We start from the raw sequence: 18,996 nt of genomic DNA, 5'->3' as shown, positions 1-18,996 counted from the left end.
ATAGTATTGTAAACATGTCACGGTTGTTTTAAAAATTATATTTATCACATATGGTGAAATAAAAATGTTGTATACTGTTAATCAAAATAATAGTTTTAAGTTAGAAAAAAATACAATTATTTGGGCAAGCAGTTGTAAGCTATGGGTGTGCTATGGGAATGCTTTTCAATTGATCACGTTTCCAGTTGACGGTGATTGCCTTCAGAGTAAAAGTATCATACGAATCGCTTGACATTTATTCTTGCTAAAAGAAAATAATAATGAAATGATTAAAAGAAGGAAACTCTTGTAAAAATATATAATGATTGATTTTCGATGCATGGAATATGTAAAAGTATAGCATAAAGCTTATTTTAAGGGATTTTGTATGCAGTTTAAAGGTGTTTCTTTTATTGTGGAAAATTAAGCCGGAAGTGTTGATTCCGTTGCTGCTTTCGGAACACAGTATAGCGCTCACCACCAGCAACTGCACACACAGTACTAAGCGCTGCAACGAATGGAGGCGAACGGGTGGGAGAGACATCAGCAAGGAATTGTTTCGCTGTCGAAATAGCTTTCCCTCGGATTTCAACCTGAGGACATTTCAGTCGGGTGAAGAAAAACTGAGTTGTTTTTTTTTTTTTTTTTTTTTAAGAAAAGTCGAATCCCTTTCCCCCTAAAGAGCTCGATTGCCAGTCATTTAAAAAAGGGCGTGTGTACGGGGTGAAGGCAGCATTAACCAATTAATGTGGGTATATATGATATTTTAGACATTCTTTTACACCAGCTGGGTCTAAAGGACACAGTCGAGGATGGGATGCACACTGAGTACCGAGGACAAGGCTGCGGTGGAGCGCAGTAAAATGATCGACAGAAATCTGCGGGACGACGGGGAGAAGGCAGCCAGGGAGGTCAAGCTTCTGCTGCTCGGTAAGGAAGATTGGGGTGGAGGGGGGCGGTGAACGAACTTCGCTGTGTGTTCGCCCGCAGAACTGCTAGTTCAAAGGATACGGTTGGGAACACACCCTGCTGTGAAACCCACGTTAACCACGCTGGTTAATGGTCAGTGTTGGGGTTGTGTTAGATTACATTAGTTGTGAAGTGTTGCTGAGTTTCCGCATCGCTAGCTTACACCCCTCCTTGCTAGCTACAGTTAACCGTCCACTCTTCTCACTTTTAACACAACCTGTCCTTTTAAAAGGAAAAACGACACCAGTGTGGCCGAAATACCAGTGATATATCATTTTGCGTTTATTTGGCTTTTTAAGGGGTTAGTTTTGTAGTTTGGTTACACATGCATGGCAGATTTTTCTTTCTTTATTTTGCCAGCTGTTGGCGTTACATCCTTTCAGCCCGTCTCCGTGGAGAATTTATTGACTAAATCCTTTCAACAATGGCACATTTCCTCTCGTCTGGTCCGGTTCAGTGCAGTGAAAATAGGCCTTTGGCTCATTAGGGGCCCAGGCCTGAGTCAGAGTGACTGAAAACTGTTTTTTTTTTGTTTTTTGTTTTTTTTTTTTGCTTAATTCGTTTCAGGACATTATAGGTTAAATTCCTATTGTTTCCTATTTTATAACAGTGTTTCCTTGTTCTCATCTGAAGACGTAAGCAGGCGTGTTGCATGCAATTGGCACACAGCTTGTGCAACAAATGCAGAAAATTACAGTAATCAAGAGGCCAGAATAAAGGCTGATTCAGTTAGGAGAAGCCACATAAACATTAGCAGAACTCATTTAAACAAAGCTGTAACCGATCAACTTACAACCGAAGTTGTATGAAGTTAGATGCTGATGTAGATATAGTGGCCTCATGCAACTTCTTTGCACTAATCATTTTTGATTGATCTTCATTTGTGTACCTGAATCCACCTAGTATATGCTGTTGCTGTGTTAAATTGCCACTGACCTCAGAGATGTAATTTAAATGGCACAGCACACCCACTGATAACTATTACACTTCATAATTATAATTTGTTGCGTTTATTTTATGTGTTTTGTCATTTCCTAACTCCATCTGACAACCCTGCGTGTACCATTATGTGAACGGTTTCCATTTAGTAGCTAGACGTGTGTGTAGATTAAAAGTGTTGCTGAGATGTGGGGAAGCACTGTTTTGCTTGTAAACAAAGACCACGGGTGAAAAACTTTTCCATCAACCCTTTTTAGGTGGCTCACTTTGGGAAGTGTTGACATGCACACACGTGGTATGTGGGTTAGCAGGACACAAAGTCTGAGGGAAATGCCAGTAGCAGGCAAATACCTAACAGAAGGCACATAATAGGAGCTGTTGGAAGCTTTTGCACAATTCAGAAGCAGATTTTCTTCCATTACTTCTAATTTTCAAATGAAAAGAACTTCTTTTTTTTGTCTAACTTGATGGGACACACTTGGCTTTTAGTAAGGTATGGTTTTGTTTGTACAAGCCGGTGCATATTTCCCCATTACAGATCGGTTGCATTCCTTCGGTGTTTGGAGGCCAGATGGGGCTTGCTGAGTAAAGGCAAGCAAGTTAGGTCAAGTTTCTGCCTTGTCGCTGTAGGGAAGAATATTAGTTTTAGTTTAGTTTTTTTTTTTTTTTTTTTAAATATGTATCATACACAAAAACATGTGGCACTGCTTGTGCACTTCTCAGTTTCTGATAGAATAGGTCACGTGGCACCACTTGTGGCTGCTTTGGCTCCATCGCCTGTCATCTGTGTTTGATCCATTCAGTGTGGTAGCCAGGTAACCCACTCTGCCTCTTCAGGTTCCTGCCTGAAGTGACACACACACACACAGAGAGAGAGTTTGAGATGCCAGGAGAAATGAAAAAGAGGACCTGTAAGACGAGAACAGTGCTAATGACGAGAGCATTAAAAATGAAAAAAGCTGCGGTGCAGTGAAGCACGGGGACCCGAGTTGGGCTTTTGAATTGTTTACCTTGCAGAAAAACAGTCACTGAGTAGACTTGAGGCTGGTGATTTGCAAGCCACTCATGAGTATACTTTTCTTTAAACACACCCTGTCAACAGTGTATTCAGGGATGCTGTTGTATACCTCTGGATGCACTGGAAGAACATTCAATCTTTTGTGCAGCTTGTGGTGGTGATCTCAGCCCAGTGTCGAGATATTTGTATACAACAGGTGGCCACAGTTTGGCCACAATTTGGTGTGATGACCACCTGGTTTTCAAGCGCTGTCCTAAATGTTAATTACAGGCTCATGGTCTCTCCCTGTCAGCAGCAAAGAATAATTGCCTTGACGTAAAAGAACAAAACTCAATTTGCATGAAAAAAATGATTTGAATCTTTGTTCGGCTTCGCGCACACCGTCAAGTCCAAACCAGCTGGCAGGCTCAGGTGTCTCTCGCAGAGTGAGGAAATGTGATCTTTTCTGCAAAACATATTTTTCATTTAGCTCTAGTCTTAATATGGCTCTCATTTTATTTCCATCATCTCCAGGACCCAATTATCCTACTATTCATATCTACATGCTAAAATAGATTACAATCTCCTCAGCCTAATTACTCGTTCTATAGCTGTCGCGCAACTGTGGGAAGATTTTATTAATAAACCTCGGGCTTTTTCTGACTCATGTCATCGGTCTCTCTTTCATTTTTTTTTTTCCCCATATTTTTGTTCTTTTACTAATTATAAAACCAGTTTTGCAAGATGGCTTGAAGATGGCCCCATCTCACAATAAACAGAGATGACAAAGTAGCTAAATAACTCTTTTATTGCTCTAAGCACATTAGACATCGAATGGGTCAGTCTGTGCCAGCGTGCGTGTGGTAAGCAATCTTTTAGTTGTCGATTTTTCTTTTTTGGCAGATCGATCTCTGTGATTTAGCGTGGTCATTTCCCGCGGCGGGTAGCACCTCTCCGAGGCTCCTGGAATCCTTCACGAGTGACTCATACTTAAATCCCCGAAAGGGGGAGAAGGAGGGGGGAAAAAAGAGGAATTGGATAGTGAGTGAGAGGAACATTAAATCATAAAGAGAAAATGACTATAGGAGACTGGGAGAACGTAAAAGAGGAAGAAGCATGCGTGCAGCTGAATAAGAGTGGAAAACTAAAAGAGGGAAGGGTTCCGTGGTGTTGGGCTCATGCTGATAATGTGGCATCACTAATGTGTTTAGCACATTGTGCCAAACTTCATAAGCTCTCCTTGAGCCCCTGAACTGCTTAAACCCCCTGACCCACACAAATTTATCTTCATGCCATCGATCCGAGCCCAAAGCCAGCACGAATGAAGAGAATTTTTACTTCACTTTTAACTGCAATTTTGGTTTGCATGTATCGCATTACGCATTCTCCACAACATTTATCAGCAACATATGGTTAATCTATAAATGAGACAGCCCAGGCACGGCAGCCGTTTTAATCACATTCTTCTAAAGTATCCCTCCCTGTCTTCCTACTTGAGGAAAGGACTAACTATGGTCCAGGAGGGAAGATGTGTTTGCGGTCAGTAGATAGAAACGGCTCTGTTCTCAGTGGAAGAAGTAGAGGGGGGGAAGAAAACCACAATTTTCACTGCAAGGGTTTGCTCGAATTTTCCTAAAATAGTTTGAACCACTAGAAACAGAAACCAGCTGCTCCAGTGGTTCTGACTCTAGCTGTTTTAGGGTGGGTGTATCAAAGCTGTGGGCGTGTAACATGACTCTGCATGAAGAGCGATAGGTCAGGCCCGTGGTTCTAAAGTATCCCTTAAAGGTCTGTGTGTGTGTGTGAGTGAAGGAGAGAGCGAGTCGGTTCGACTTTCTCTCTATGTTCCTCAAATAGTGAGACTTTGACGAAAGCCACACCCTGATAATGTCGCTGTTGAGACACCAGGGTCAATTCACTTGTATAAACACGTGGCTTATGTTTCATAGATGTCTTTTTTAACTTTCTTTTGTTTAATAATAAAGAAAGTTCTTCTCGTGATTTGCACTGAATTTAAGCAACAGTTCGCTCAAGAGTCACTAATTTGTCGTCTTGAATATGAAGGAATCCCTCTAAAAGGGTTCTGAAATATGTTCATTCTTAATCCCGAATGATCAGTAATTGCTGATTTAATTAACTGATTCTTCTCAGCTCTGAACTATTTCATGCTTAGTGCAACCTTTCTGTAGGAAAGTACTCCCAGCGACATGTCTGCGGCATTGTCAAAATGGGTCTTGGGCAGGCCGAGGGGTGCAACTGTGCCAGCTTACCAGCAAGCCATGCCCAGTCAACAGCGGTTGCACCCTCAGTGCGCAAGTCCTGCAGGGCTTCACACAGCCGAGTGTTTTGGCCTCGGAGCACGGGGAGCTGCCACTGCACCGTCAACCCCCTCAGGGGCGCTCCAGCACCCGAGTGGTGACACGTAATTAAAATAATGTGTCCTCAGGTGAATTTTGTCCAATTATACTGAAGGTGAAGTGCCAGTGCTCTGCCAGCATGCAGCTGTTACTGAAGGAAAGTTTGCAGGAATGCAGTCACAAGCTGTGTATACTGCAGTAAGCATATATATAGTATTCATTTTGTTTTCAAGTTTTTATAAATAATGCTGTCTTACTGCATAAGGCAGGCTCGACAAGAAGTGGCACTAAAAAATGCAATATGTCCCGTTTTTCTTCTTCTTCTGCTTCTTCTTCGTCGTTTTGTTTTTGCAATCACAAGGAAAGTGGAACTAGATTAGGTGGGTGATTTATTATGCAAGAGCACACCATGTTGTCCCTGCTGACTCCATCACGAGGTAAAAGATAGTGGTAGATTTCATGATATGATTCCACTTCCTCTTATTCTGTTTCTAGGGCTGACAGAGAGGAGCTGTGGGTGTTTACTTGGGGGAATGGCCACGCTTTAGTGGTTAGGAACACCTTCCCTACTGGCAGAGGAGTGTTACGTCAACAAGAAGTGGCCAATTGCTTCACTATATATATGTAATATGAGGACATTGATTGTGCATTAGTAGTTCTGATGTAGTTTATGGTAATACCCATTAGAGCACGCAAGTCTAATGAATGTGGTTTGTGAAGATATCGCATATGGGCTTTTATCGGTGAAAGAGAAATATCAGTAAAAGGGCGCACCCACTGGACTGGTGTGGTAGAGGAAAGGGAGCAGAAGGATGTGTTATAGGTGGTGGACTTGCAGTCAAAACCCACATGTGACACACACAGAGCCACATGGTCTCTTCAGGTGACTGTGGCCCAGAAATAACGAGAGGAGTCATCATGACACTGTGAGGTTTTCGAGATCCACAAAAGCCATGCCGACGGTTGCATTCTCTTCATGAGCACCTCCTACTCCGCCACTAGTATTGTCTCATCAATCAAGGAAACTGACGTCAATCTGATTAGTGGTCAGCGCCTAGTGTCTTGCCATCCTGAAAAGGCACCTCGCTGCTGCTGTCAATAATTCCTTATCATTAGTTGTGCGCCCACGGCCTTCATACCAAGTGAACAAAATGCTGATAGAAATCCCAGATGAGCATTCAGCTTACAGAGCAAAAGATTCAGTCCCATTTTTGGGGATTTAAGAATCAGGGTATTAGAGGCTGTAACTGCCCGGAGCTGAGAGAGAATCTTTAACCTAAACGCTAAAGTCATGCACAGACCTCAAAGCGCACTCATACAATCACAGTGTTGTTTAGGAGTTGTCCTTTGGTTGACGTGATCGTGTTTAGATTGCGTTTTCATGGTTTCCTGTCATGCTGTTTGGTCACACTGAATCCTCGTGTAAAGGAATAGAATTTCGTGGGCTGGTTAATATAAGGGTTGGTTTCAGATTTATCTGTCAAAAAAATTCAACTAAAGTCCAATTTTGTATTTATTTATTTATGTTTGTCTTTTCCAGGTGCTGGCGAATCAGGGAAAAGCACAATTGTCAAGCAGATGAAGTGAGTACATTTCTCTTCTGTACTGAACGAGCAAAATGAACTCCATTTTCTCTTTTTATTTTTTCTTCTTCCATTGGCTTCTCTGATGAGATGCACAACAGACACCACACTAGATTACACACTGGAAGAGTATTCATTTTCCTCAGCTAAACAGTGTCAAACACCCATCATAGTCTCTGTGGGTGGTAATACGCCCTGCGAGTTGCAGTACAAACAGGTGTCATGCATAATGGTCATGAAAACAACCCAGCAGCATACATAAGTGCGTGCATGCGAGCAAATGTCCTGCATATGAAATACATTTTTGATAAATGTTTTTATGGCTGCATCATCAATCACCAGCCATCCACATCTTAGAAGCACAATATATTTGTACATTTTCTTTGTTTTTTATAGCACCTGTCCTACTGTAATATTGCTTTATTTGTTATTGACAAGCAAGAGATCATCATTCACAGTCCCCAGACAGATTTAAACAGTGATTTAAGGAAAGTGTTTACATTATGTTTAGTGTAGTGTTAATAGAGCTGAATTGTGTGTTTGTAGCTGGTCTAAAGAAATTCAGTTAAAAGACAATATGAATAATTACATCATCTAATAAGTAAAGCTGGAACAGTTCAAATAACTGGCTGAAGGCTCTTTAGTCACTTGATTAGTTAAATTAAAGCCTTCCAGGAACAAGTCTTGCCACTGAAGCATTCTTTGTAATGCAACCAGGCAGTTATTTTGAAGCCAGCGTCAGTTTCAGTCAGTCCCAATGTGATCGGCGTCTCTGTCTCCCCTGACCTGCACTCTTTAACAAAGATCATGCTAACGATACAGTCAGAATATAATATCTACACTATAATGAGTAGATGCGACCACCATCACGCAGTTAAGGATGTTATGAACCTTTTCTGTGCTTATACGTCAATGCTATAATACCATTGGTTTGTATTTTTCATGGTTCGGCAACCACCATTCTTCTCTGGGTTTTGTTTGAGGTTCAGCTCCAATTTGTGAGGGTTTGGTGGGTTAATCTGCAAAGCAAAAAAAATGCTTTAGGAAATGACGATTATCATTTTTAACGATTTTCTATTATTTTATAGACAAAATGATAATAATAAAATTATATTTAAGAAAATAAAAGGCAGATTAATCTTTCTGCTTGTGGCTTACATCTGCACTACCATGTTTTTAGGCACTTCAAAAACAGACCAAAACACTGGAGCCACATGATTCCAGTGGGTGACATGTTTCAGTGAAAATGGGCACTTTAAGTTAACCGACATATTAAAAGAGCTCCCATCTTCAGGAGCAAAAGATGGACTCAGGGCTGAAAGCCAGTGATGGTGTAAGGAAGATGGAATTTGCCGAAAGACTGACTGACTGACGCATTGTTGGTTTGGGGCTTTTAGTTGGCTTTGTAGACTGCCAGAAGTATGGCATAAAGCCTTTCCTTCTGAGCAGCAAAACCAAAGCTCTATTCAGAATTTTTGTGCGAAATAAACTGAAAGAACTTCAAGATATTATTTTTACGTAGCATGAATTCAGCTGATGCTTTTGTCTAGTAACCAACACTGAGTGCAACTATAAGAGGGTGAATAAAAGCATCTTTTCCCTGGATAATCATAATTCCTGCAGCCAGAAATGAGGAGCAAAGAGTTCAGGGCCACTGTGGCCAGGCAGTATTTGTGCAGATGGGGATTTTTTTAAGTGGTACTAAATTTGAACTAAAGAGGAAGAATGATTTCTAAAAATGATTTTAAAAAAAATGGTACATCATTCAGCAGGAAGAATTGGTTAGGCCCACTGCTGACCAGTAACCCCCCCCCCCCCCCCCTTCTCTACAGGATCATCCATGAGGCAGGCTACTCAGAAGAGGAATGCAAGCAGTACAAGGCTGTGGTCTACAGCAACACTATCCAGTCCATAATTGCCATCATCAGAGCCATGGGGCGCCTCAAGATCGACTTCGGTGACCCAGCAAGAGCTGTGAGTAGAGAGAAGATTGTAATTTGGTCTGTTTAGAGTAGAAACCCAAAGTAAATTTGTGGCGTTGGGGAAACAAGCAGGTAGTTACATTAAGTGATCACTGTCAATAGGAACAATAGTCTCTGCTTACACGCCCTTCAACATAACATTATAAAAATAGTAGGGTCATTTATTTGGGTCTTTTCATTTGTAGCTTTCCCTGCGATGTATTTAAAATGTGACTGGTGTTTTAGCTTGATAGCTCATGTGAATCATAATGGTGGTGTAATGACTTAGATGGCTGATTTATGATATTGACACCACCCCAACTCCTCTCAGGATGATGCACGGCAACTGTTTGTGCTGGCGGGCTCAGCAGAGGAAGGCTTCATGACAGCTGAGCTGGCCGGTGTCATCAAGCGACTCTGGAAGGACGGAGGTGTTCAAGCCTGCTTCAGCCGCTCCCGCGAATATCAGCTCAACGACTCGGCAGCATAGTGAGTCACGCAGTCCAACACATAAGCAACCACGTTAATAATCGCCGGGTTCACCACAGCCGTGAGTCATCCACAGAAAAGACTGGCGATGACGAAGTCTTTCACGTCAGATGACCAGGAGCCCAAAATGAGCGCGTTTCCACTGTAAACACAGAAGCCAGACACACGCTGCCCCAACCTTCAACCATGCTCAGAGAGCTACTTGTATGGCTGATGTGTCTGGACTTTTAATCTGTCAATATTTACTTTCCTCTACCGTGCCTGAAGAGCGATGGCTGCAAAGACTGTTTAATCTTTGACCTTCTCCTTCAGCACAGGAACATTTAGCACATGCTTAAAGATTTTAAAAACTCAATAAAAAAACACAAAAATACATTTCTGTAGCTGTACATGTCTTTACTAGTTGGAACCTAGCATATACAGTGGGGCAAAAAAGTATTTAGTCAGCCACCAATTGTGCAAGTTCCCCCACTTAAAATGATGACAGAGGTCAGTAATTTGCACCAGAGGTACACTTCAACTGTGAGAGACAGAATGTGAAAAAAAAAATCCATGAATTCACATGGTAGGATTTGTAAAGAATTTATTCGTAAATCAGGGTGGAAAATAAGTATTTGGTCAATAACAAAAATACAACTCAATACTTTGTAACATAACCTTTGTTGGCAATAACAGAGGTCAAACGTTTACTATAGGTCTTTACCAGGTTTGCACACACAGTAGCTGGTATTTTGGCCCATTCCTCCATGCAGATCTTCTCAAGAGCAGTGATGTTTTGGGGCTGTCGCCAAGCAACACGTCCAGTCGTCCTGTCCCCCTGGCAGAAAAACAGCCCCATAGCATGATGTTTCCACCCCCATGCTTCACAGTAGGTATGGTGTTCTTGGGATGCAACTCAGTATACTTCTTCCTCCAAACACGACGAGTTGAGTTTATACCAAAAAGTTCTAGTTTGGTTTCATCTGACCACATGACATTCTCCCAATCCGCTGCTGTATCATCCATGTGCTCTCTGGCAAACTTCAGACGGGCCTGGACATGCACTGGCTTCAGCAGCTGAACACGTCAGGCACTGCGGGATTTGATTATCAGTGGTCTTGTATGTCTTCCATTTTTTGATGATTGCTCCCACAGTTGATTTTTTCACACCAAGCTGCTTGCCTATTGTAGATTCACTCTTCCCAGTCTGGTGCAGGTCTACAATTCTTTTCCTGGTGTCCTTCGAAAGCTCTTTGGTCTTGGCCATGGCGGAGTTTGGAGTCTGACTGGTTGAGGCTGTGGACAGGTGTCTTTTATACAGATGATGAGGTCAAACAGGTGCCATTCATACAGGTAACGAGTGGGGGACAGAAAAGCTTCTTACAGAAGACGTTACAGGTCTGTGAGAGCCAGGGATTTTCCTTGTTTGAGGTGACCAAATACTTATTTTCCACCCTGATTTACGAATAAATTCTTTACAAATCCTACCATGTGAATTCATGGATTTTTTTTTTTTCACATTCTGTCTCTCACAGTTGAAGTGTACCTCTGGTGCAAATTACTGACCTCTGTCATCATTTTAAGTGGGGGAACTTGCACAATTGGTGGCTGACTAAATACTTTTTTGCCCCACTGTATTTCCCCTGGCACTTCAACAAATTCTATCACAAGGCAGCTTTTTTTCCTTTTATTATTTTTGGGGGTTGGAAAGCCATCTACCTTGTTTTGCTTCTATAGAGCAAACATCAGCAGTTATATTGCAGCAGTTGTCCGTTTTCTAATTAGTTCCGCTTATCCTGCTGTCCAGGGGCTTTTCGGAATTATTTTTTTTCACTCCACATAATATCCTGCAGGACAAACAGCAGGCTTGTCTGCATGAAATTGAGATTACTTTGCTTCTGCTAACAACTACAGGTTACTAATCCCCCCCCTCCTTCCTTTTAAATGATCACCAGTAACCTTGAGGTATTAACTTAAAACGTAATGCCTCCGAAGTGTTTTTAGTTTGTCTAATATACTTAACGGTATTGCATATTTTAAAAGATTAAAAATATTTCTACTCTGTTTGCAAAATGTATCTTCATACATGTGTTGCAGCACTACAGTCGGCAGAGAATGTTGTTTTGGTTTGCACTGATGTGCAAGAATTTTGTCGAGAAAGCAAAAACCTACTCGAAGTGATATAGAATAAATTGAATTCCACCCTTCTATTTTCAGTACACAGCTATTCCCATACAAGGTAATGAGAGTCTATCCCAGCAGGTACTTTATTTGACAAAATGTGGGACAGCACCCTGGACAGATGGCTGGTTTATTACAGGGCTAAGGCACAGAGACAATCGCACTCACACGTAGGGAGTTTCCAATTCAGCTGCAAGTTGTTAGGACTGTAGGAGGGATCCAAGCACATAGAAGGGAACCCCGCAACCATTGAAAACAATGTACACTCCCCACTGAAAAAGAGCAGGGCTTAGATTAAAACCAAGGTCCTGTTTGCTGTGAGGCAACAGCTCTAACCACAAAACCACTGTTAAATTTAGACACAATGGCACGAAGGCAAATGCTCTATACTGTCACTAGCTTCCTCTTTTTTTTGTTGTTGTTTTGTCTCTACTGAAAAACTGAATTCAAATGTGTAAAACAGGGCTGTATTGAAATGTGTACATAAAATGAATAGTTTTAAGACCAGAATATAGAATCTAACCTGGTTTTCACCTCCCTGCACTGGGAGCAGAGACAGGTGACCTTGATCCATTTTCTCCAACCCTCCCCTCCTCATGTCCTTTTCTTGATGTCCTTCTCTCAGCTACTTGAACGATTTGGACAGGATATCCCAGGCCACCTACATCCCAACTCAGCAGGATGTCCTGAGGACCCGAGTGAAAACCACGGGCATTGTTGAGACGCACTTCACATTTAAGGACCTGCACTTCAAGTGAGAATTTTGTTGTAACAACTGGCTCAGAGTGTTTTACAAGATGTCTTAATTAGTTTTCCTTCCTGTTACTGACTCATTCACTCCAGAAGAAATTCCCTTTATGCATTTACAGCTGTAAGTTGTGACACAGTCTGCGAAGGTGTTGCGCACATCAGCGACGACTCAGTTGTCACCCTCTTTTAATGTACACAGACAGGAAGTGAGCGCAGGAGGTTTGGTGATGTCATGATACCAGGAATGTTTTTAGCCAATTCAGTGTCACATCGTTGTAATTAGCTCCATAAAAGCACACTTCACTTACAAAAGCCAAAGTAGACATTGCTTTATGTAATGTGGGAGTTTACAGGTTTTCTCAAGAACAAAGTATTTATTTAGTTTAGGTACTCATCTGGTTGAATTTGCTTCCAATTTAATCTGAACACCAAGTATGGTTTAATTTCCTTTCAAAAGCCCGCCTCCTGTTCCATCTTTAAAACTAAAGTATTTCCAGATGGGACTTGTGCAGTTTTATACACCAGTAGAAGCTATTACAGAAGCTAAATGAGGCCTTGAATGGTTCCCTTGATATTTCTTATTGCACTACAGCTGTGTGTTTTTGTACATCGGTACACAAAGGTGTCTCACGTAATGTATCCTCAGATTGATTTTCATAAAAATGTGGAAAAAACTGTAGATATAAAGTGATGTCTGTGATGAGCCTTAATTCAAAATCATAGTCCTGTTCACGAATTGAAGTAAGCCCAATTCAGAACCTACATTGCCCTCTCAAGTAAAACCAGTAAAGTGCTTTCCTGATAGCCTGTATATGAAAGATGGAAGTAATAATAATAATGGATTGCATTTATATAGCGCTTTTCGGAGGCCCCAAAGCGCTTTACAATTCCACTATTCCTTCACTCTCACATTCATACACTGGTGGAGGCAAGCTACAGTTGTAGCCACAGCTGCCCTGGGGCAGACTGACAGAAGCGAGGCTGCCATATTGCGCCATCGGCCCCTCTGGCCATCACCAGTAGGCGGTAGGTTAAGTGTCTTGCCCAAGGACACAACGACAGAGACTGTCGGAGCTGGGGCTCGAACCGGCAACCTTCCGGTTACAAGACGAACATCCAACTCTTTGAGCCACAATCGCCCACCATCACATCTGGCTCAAGCTTGGCATTTTGGCTTTAGCTGTCTTTTTGTTTTTTTATTTGTTTTGTTTTGTCAGCCAGATGTTACCATAAGGGTATGTCTGTGGAGTTAAATAACACTAGTCTCGTGAAGCTAGCTTAGTTAGCAAGTTGAATGTGTAATTCACTGTAATATTGAATGAAAAGGAAACTTTGAAAAATAGGCTTTAAAAAACTTTTAGTACAGCCAAAAGCTAGAAAAAGAAGACTCGCATGTCACTCAGAGCGGCCATGAACCAATTGATGCACACCTTCAAGACCTATAAATGTTTAAATAGGTTGAGTTTCTAACCTTTAAGCCTTGTACAGGGTTTGAAAGGTGCAGGCACAATAACAGTATATTGGACCGTAATGTAAACATGTTTATTTATGCTTTAAATTTGGGCTGACGGGCAAAAATCAAGTCTATAGGGACAGAAAAGATTTTTGCAGCCAGCTTCATGTGGCCTTTCAGGAAACTAGTACAAGTTGCCTGGCTTGGTTATTCTCAAGCCCTCTTTGTGTTTATACTTGTTGTATGCCTCAGTGTTTTCTGTAGTAAAGGTTTTTAAAGTTCATCTTTCATTTATAACCACAAAGTCATTTGTTTTCTGTACTTTTATCACTACTTGCCATGGTAGTCTTTTTTTTTTTTGTAAACCTCTGGATTTCACAAGCATCTCTAATGTAAGCTGTCATGTTGAGGAACATGCTCACACGATCCCACTCCTGTCTTCCACCCAGAATGTTTGATGTAGGAGGTCAGCGGTCTGAGAGGAAGAAGTGGATCCACTGCTTTGAGGGTGTGACAGCCATCATCTTCTGTGTGGCTCTCAGTGATTATGACTTGGTGCTGGCTGAGGATGAAGAGATGGTGAGTGGTTCAGCTGTGTGACTCATGGAACATGACACAATAGCAGGCACTCTATGTTCACACACAGCAGGAACTTTGTCTTTGTGTATTATAATCACGATGGTCATAGAAGTAGAAGCAAAGGATCGGTTCCGCTCGTGACGTCTTCGTGGATCACTGAGCGAAGCACAAAGACCCAGCGTCACTTTCCTTTTTCTCCCCAGAACCGAATGCACGAGAGCATGAAGCTGTTTGACAGCATCTGCAACAACAAGTGGTTCACAGACACCTCCATTATCCTCTTCCTCAATAAGAAGGACCTGTTTGAAGAGAAAATCAAGAAGAGTCCTCTTACCATCTGCTACCCAGAATACGCTGGTGAGTCTGGCAGTAAAAAGCCTTTTTCATCGATTCACATTGTGCTCAGCATACCCTCAGTTGGTGTTTGTTATAAAACAAAGTCTTACGGCAGATTTTAAAACTGTTTACTTTCCTGCTAAATACAAAGTTATAGCTAAGAGATAATCTGCCCACCACTCGATCTTTGAAGCTCAGTAATTAGTCTTAACCCAAATGTTGTTTTTGTGTAGCATCTATGTGCCAGACTACTTGTTGGCCACCACCAGTAACCTTCTCAAATTATTTCTTCAATCCAGCATGTTCGTCTACATAAACCTGCAGAATTTTCTTTTCAATCTCTGCTTTTTATACACAATAATTCAAATGCATCCTAATTAGTGGATTATCAAAGCATTATAGCCATTAGGGATGTCCTGATCATGATGTAGGGCCATACCAGCATTTAGCATAACAATTTAGCCATTTCTTTCTTTTCCTCTTTTTTTTTTTTCTCGTACAAAGGAAGCACACTTAGCAGGATAAAGCCCAGCCATGCTATTCATTTCCTAGTGCCATACAAAAATTACGCTTTCCCTGTCCCTTCCTTACATGGTAACTTCCCGGGCTACTTCACTTCCACCTCCTCGTCTTTCTCAGGTTCCAACACGTACGAGGAAGCAGCTGCTTACATCCAGTGTCAGTTTGAGGACCTGAACAAGAGGAAGGACACCAAGGAGATTTACACCCACTTCACCTGCGCCACAGATACCAAGAACGTGCAGTTTGTCTTTGACGCTGTTACTGACGTCATTATCAAGAACAACCTGAAAGACTGTGGACTCTTCTGAAGATGACCAACTTTTTTTTTATTATTGGTAAGTAAGCCCTCACATGTGGCGCACACGTGTGTCATGGATGAGGGCACATATAAGGAATACAACTGCTTATGTGCTCACCAGGATGGAGTGGGAGTTGAGTAAACCACTGGAGCCTTATTTGAATATCTACATCTTTCCACGATGATTAAAAACTTACTTTTATATAAATATATATGTGTGTGTATTTTTGTTTCCAGAATATAAGTATTCAGAGCATAAAGGAGGAAAATAATCCATCATTTAATCAATGATTTGTGCAAATTTGTGCCTTCTTATTTTCAAAGGCTTGAATTCATTTTCTGCTTAATTTAGATGCATGTGAAACGATAGCGACAAGGTCGAGGTCTGAAAAGCCTCTCCTTAAACCACCACCCCTCCTCCATCTACTCGTCTTTCATGTTTCTTTATTTCTCCCCTTGTGTCCTCAGGCAGTGGAGCCAGCTTATTGTGCATCTTTAGTGGGGAAGATGAGAAGAATCGGGAAAATCAGTCACGGACCAGTGCTGTACTATATGCCACTTTTAACAGCTTTATTTATGTTTTTCGTCTTGGAACCTTTGGAACTAGCGTTACATTTGTGTAGGATGTTTGTATCATTGTAAAGGCGTCACTGCAAAATTCTTTTTATCTTTTCATCTTTTTTGTTTTTCCGTTTTTGAGAAAGATCTTTTTTCTTTTTTTTTTGCTGTTCCTTCTGCCACTGTCTCTGGAAAATGAAACTTCACTGTTGATGGAAATGCTTCTTTTCTCCCTTCCCCGCAACCAAAAGGGAAGAAAAGGGGTGCAACCTTTGAGTCCAGTTTGTTGGTACTTGTGCCTTCGCATGCCTTTTACTGCGGTCGTAGTACAAATGCTTGTTCTTTTGCCTGCTGAATTGTTCTAGTCATTAAGAGGTAAACTGTTTTCATATGTTAGTGTCTCCGCTATCTTCTGTGTGCACACCACTGAGCTTTCAGGAGGATTTACCTCTAGTTTATAAGGTACATGGGTCTCCATTGTGACCAACATGTAGCCTCCACGGTCCCCTAATTCCCACCCACCCTGACAATGGAAGGCCTCGTCAGCCAATCACACAGTACAATACTGCGATCTATATTGTTACATTTACCCCACAAATATGGGGTCCTGGTTTTTAAACGATCTGTAAAATATCCATTCTTCCCAACCATTCAGAAAATGGTTTGCTGAGGCACTGAGCTTATAATATGCTTAAGTGTTTTAAGTACTAAGACCAGAGTAGGCACATTTTACTGTATATTTTAATGTATTTTTTTTGGGGGGGGGGGGGGCTATGGAGAATTTGGTGTTGAGAAGAGAAACTAAATCTCAGAATAGATTATGAAGGTGAGGATGAGGTCTGAAATGTTTTAAAATTCAGGCGCTGTTCTTGGATCCTGCCTAATGATGATTTTTGAGAGTAGAGACACTGCTTGAGGATCCTGGAAACTGTGATGGTCAAGGAAGCCTGGTCTGTTATCATAGATCAGCAATACTTTGGCAAGAGAATGATGTAAAATGTGATCCTGGATCTGTTCATATAAAGAAACTGCCACAACTGTCAGTGTATGTGTATGTTCTCTGTGGAAGGAGAATCTTTGTAGACTCATCTCCCTTATTTTGCTAATAAAAACCATTTACAAACCATGTGGCTGCTGTATCATATATAATGACTTTCTTTGACATCTGTGGGCATTTTTTTTTTCCTGATGAGTAAAGTTTACAGGGTTACTAAAATGATTAAAAACATAAAATCTTTTTTTTTCCAGTCTACCAAAGATTACATACACTCATGGGCATGAACATCATGGTAAATTGGGGCTTTTAACATGATCAAACAGCATACATCTTTAATTACTGTAAAAAAAAAAAAAAGAGTCAAAAATATATACATACAGGCTCAAATTTAGCTAATGTCCCTTAGTAATTTGCACCTCAACCACACGTTTGGCCGGATGTTGACCACTCTTGGCAGAATTGGTGGAGTTAATTTAAATTGATTTGTTTCTTGCCACAGACCTTTCTTTCAGTAGGGTTGTTGGGTCTTCAGGAAGGTCATTTCAGATGCTTCCCATTTCAAAAAGAGTTTGGATGTGTGTTTGGGATGATGCCACCACCACCATGCTTGACAGGTGGTACTTGGGTTTGAAAGCCTCAGCTTTACTCCTCCTGAAGGCATTTGGCTTGACCAATATGTGCAGCGGCAAATTTCATTGAAGTTTGAGGGTAAAGATTGAAAACTTTATTGTAGACAGTGATGTATTCCTGGTGTTCCAGGAATGTATTGCAGGTATTGTTTCTGACCAGATAAACCTTATATGTATGATCAAAAGTGCTTTTATTCATAATGTATCTAAATTGCAGCAACTCCTTGCTTAGATGATTTTCTCAGTATTTGCTCAGGCATTCATTCTTGATACTTAACTATTTCTGTAGTCTGACTGGCAGTTGGAATTTTTATGAATGGTAAGCTTGGGACACAAACTATGTACACATATATATTCTGTACTTTCCTTATAATGCCTGATACAAACAGCCTCCGTCTAGCACATTTGTTTTGCTCTGTGGCATTGAATGCTGCACTACTGCAGTAGAATCTAAAGGTAAGGCTTCTTTGAATAAAAATTGATCATGCCCAGGTGTTACTACGTGAAACAGGTTGGCGTGTATTTGCTATTATATACACGCTCACTTTGATCTCATTTGCCTATTGACTTTGGTGTTGACTGGAATGTAAAGCAGCTGTAGGACTGTCTCGACACATTCGTGGCTGTATGCAATTTTCTCTTGCCTAATGTGTATCTAATTTACATTATGGCTTTTTTTAGCCACCATGGCAGGCTGTGAAGGATAGACTGTGTATTAAACATGAAGGTAGCTTCTAGGTCTAAAATGTGAGGCCTTAAACCTTCAAATTTCTTTGGAATGACTCTTCTGAATACAAACATAAGTATGACTACTTATGTGTTTATGATCTGAATGGCTGAATTGCATGACGGACAAGTCTACTGTGTTAGCAGGAAGTGATCTTGGTTTCCCAGTCAGATCCAGCTCTTTGTCAAGACATCTAAATTTAAAAGACGAAGATGGCACTGACCAAAACTTGAGGCTTTAAATTTATAGTCAGCAAACCAAAGGGTTACATCACAGTGGCTATGGTAGATTTGACTGTGAAACCGTTCGCTAGCTAAGAACTTCAGTAGTTAGTCAATGACCATACCCTGGATAATGCTTGTTTCTAAGTATAATTTAAGATGACTATAATTTACAAAATTGCCTTAATGTTCTGTTAAATGTGACCTCTTGGCTTTCAGATTAGGAAGGTTTGCTGATATAGAAGGAGGTAGTAACCAGGCACCCTGATCTCCTAATCCCATAATATACACCACTCATCTCCTTTTGAAGAATTATCAACTAAAGAAGAAGTCAGAGGGCCTCTAAGCAGAAAACTTAACATAAATTGAGTTATGTCCAATAGCTACTGTGGGTTTTTTTTGTTTGTTGTCCAGTCGCCTTGACTTGTACATGCTGCCTCTGTCTCTATCGCTAGCAATGGGTTTCATGAATTGCTGCTGTCAATTGCACTC

General features: G+C 41.1%; 1 protein-coding gene across 1 annotated transcript; it reads left to right on the top strand.

Annotated features, from left to right (window-relative positions):
• Positions 1–455: 455 nt before the first annotated feature.
• Positions 456–17,054, top strand: gnai1 (guanine nucleotide binding protein (G protein), alpha inhibiting activity polypeptide 1). Its single transcript, XM_006780838.3, has 9 exons — positions 456–909; positions 6,782–6,824; positions 8,657–8,798; positions 9,117–9,274; positions 12,060–12,188; positions 14,087–14,216; positions 14,420–14,573; positions 15,192–15,409; positions 15,841–17,054. Exons 1-8 carry the CDS (start codon positions 792–794, stop codon positions 15,380–15,382), a joined length of 1,065 nt encoding a protein of 354 aa, XP_006780901.1. The 5' UTR covers positions 456–791; the 3' UTR covers positions 15,383–15,409; positions 15,841–17,054.
• Positions 17,055–18,996: the final 1,942 nt, after the last annotated feature.

Source organism: Neolamprologus brichardi, chromosome 17, assembly GCF_056152115.1.
Source record: "Neolamprologus brichardi isolate AB-2024 chromosome 17, ASM5615211v1, whole genome shotgun sequence".
Taxonomy (NCBI): domain Eukaryota; kingdom Metazoa; phylum Chordata; class Actinopteri; order Cichliformes; family Cichlidae; genus Neolamprologus; species Neolamprologus brichardi.
Note: the sequence above shows the minus strand (reverse complement) of the source record. Positions and strands in the feature narration are given on the sequence as shown.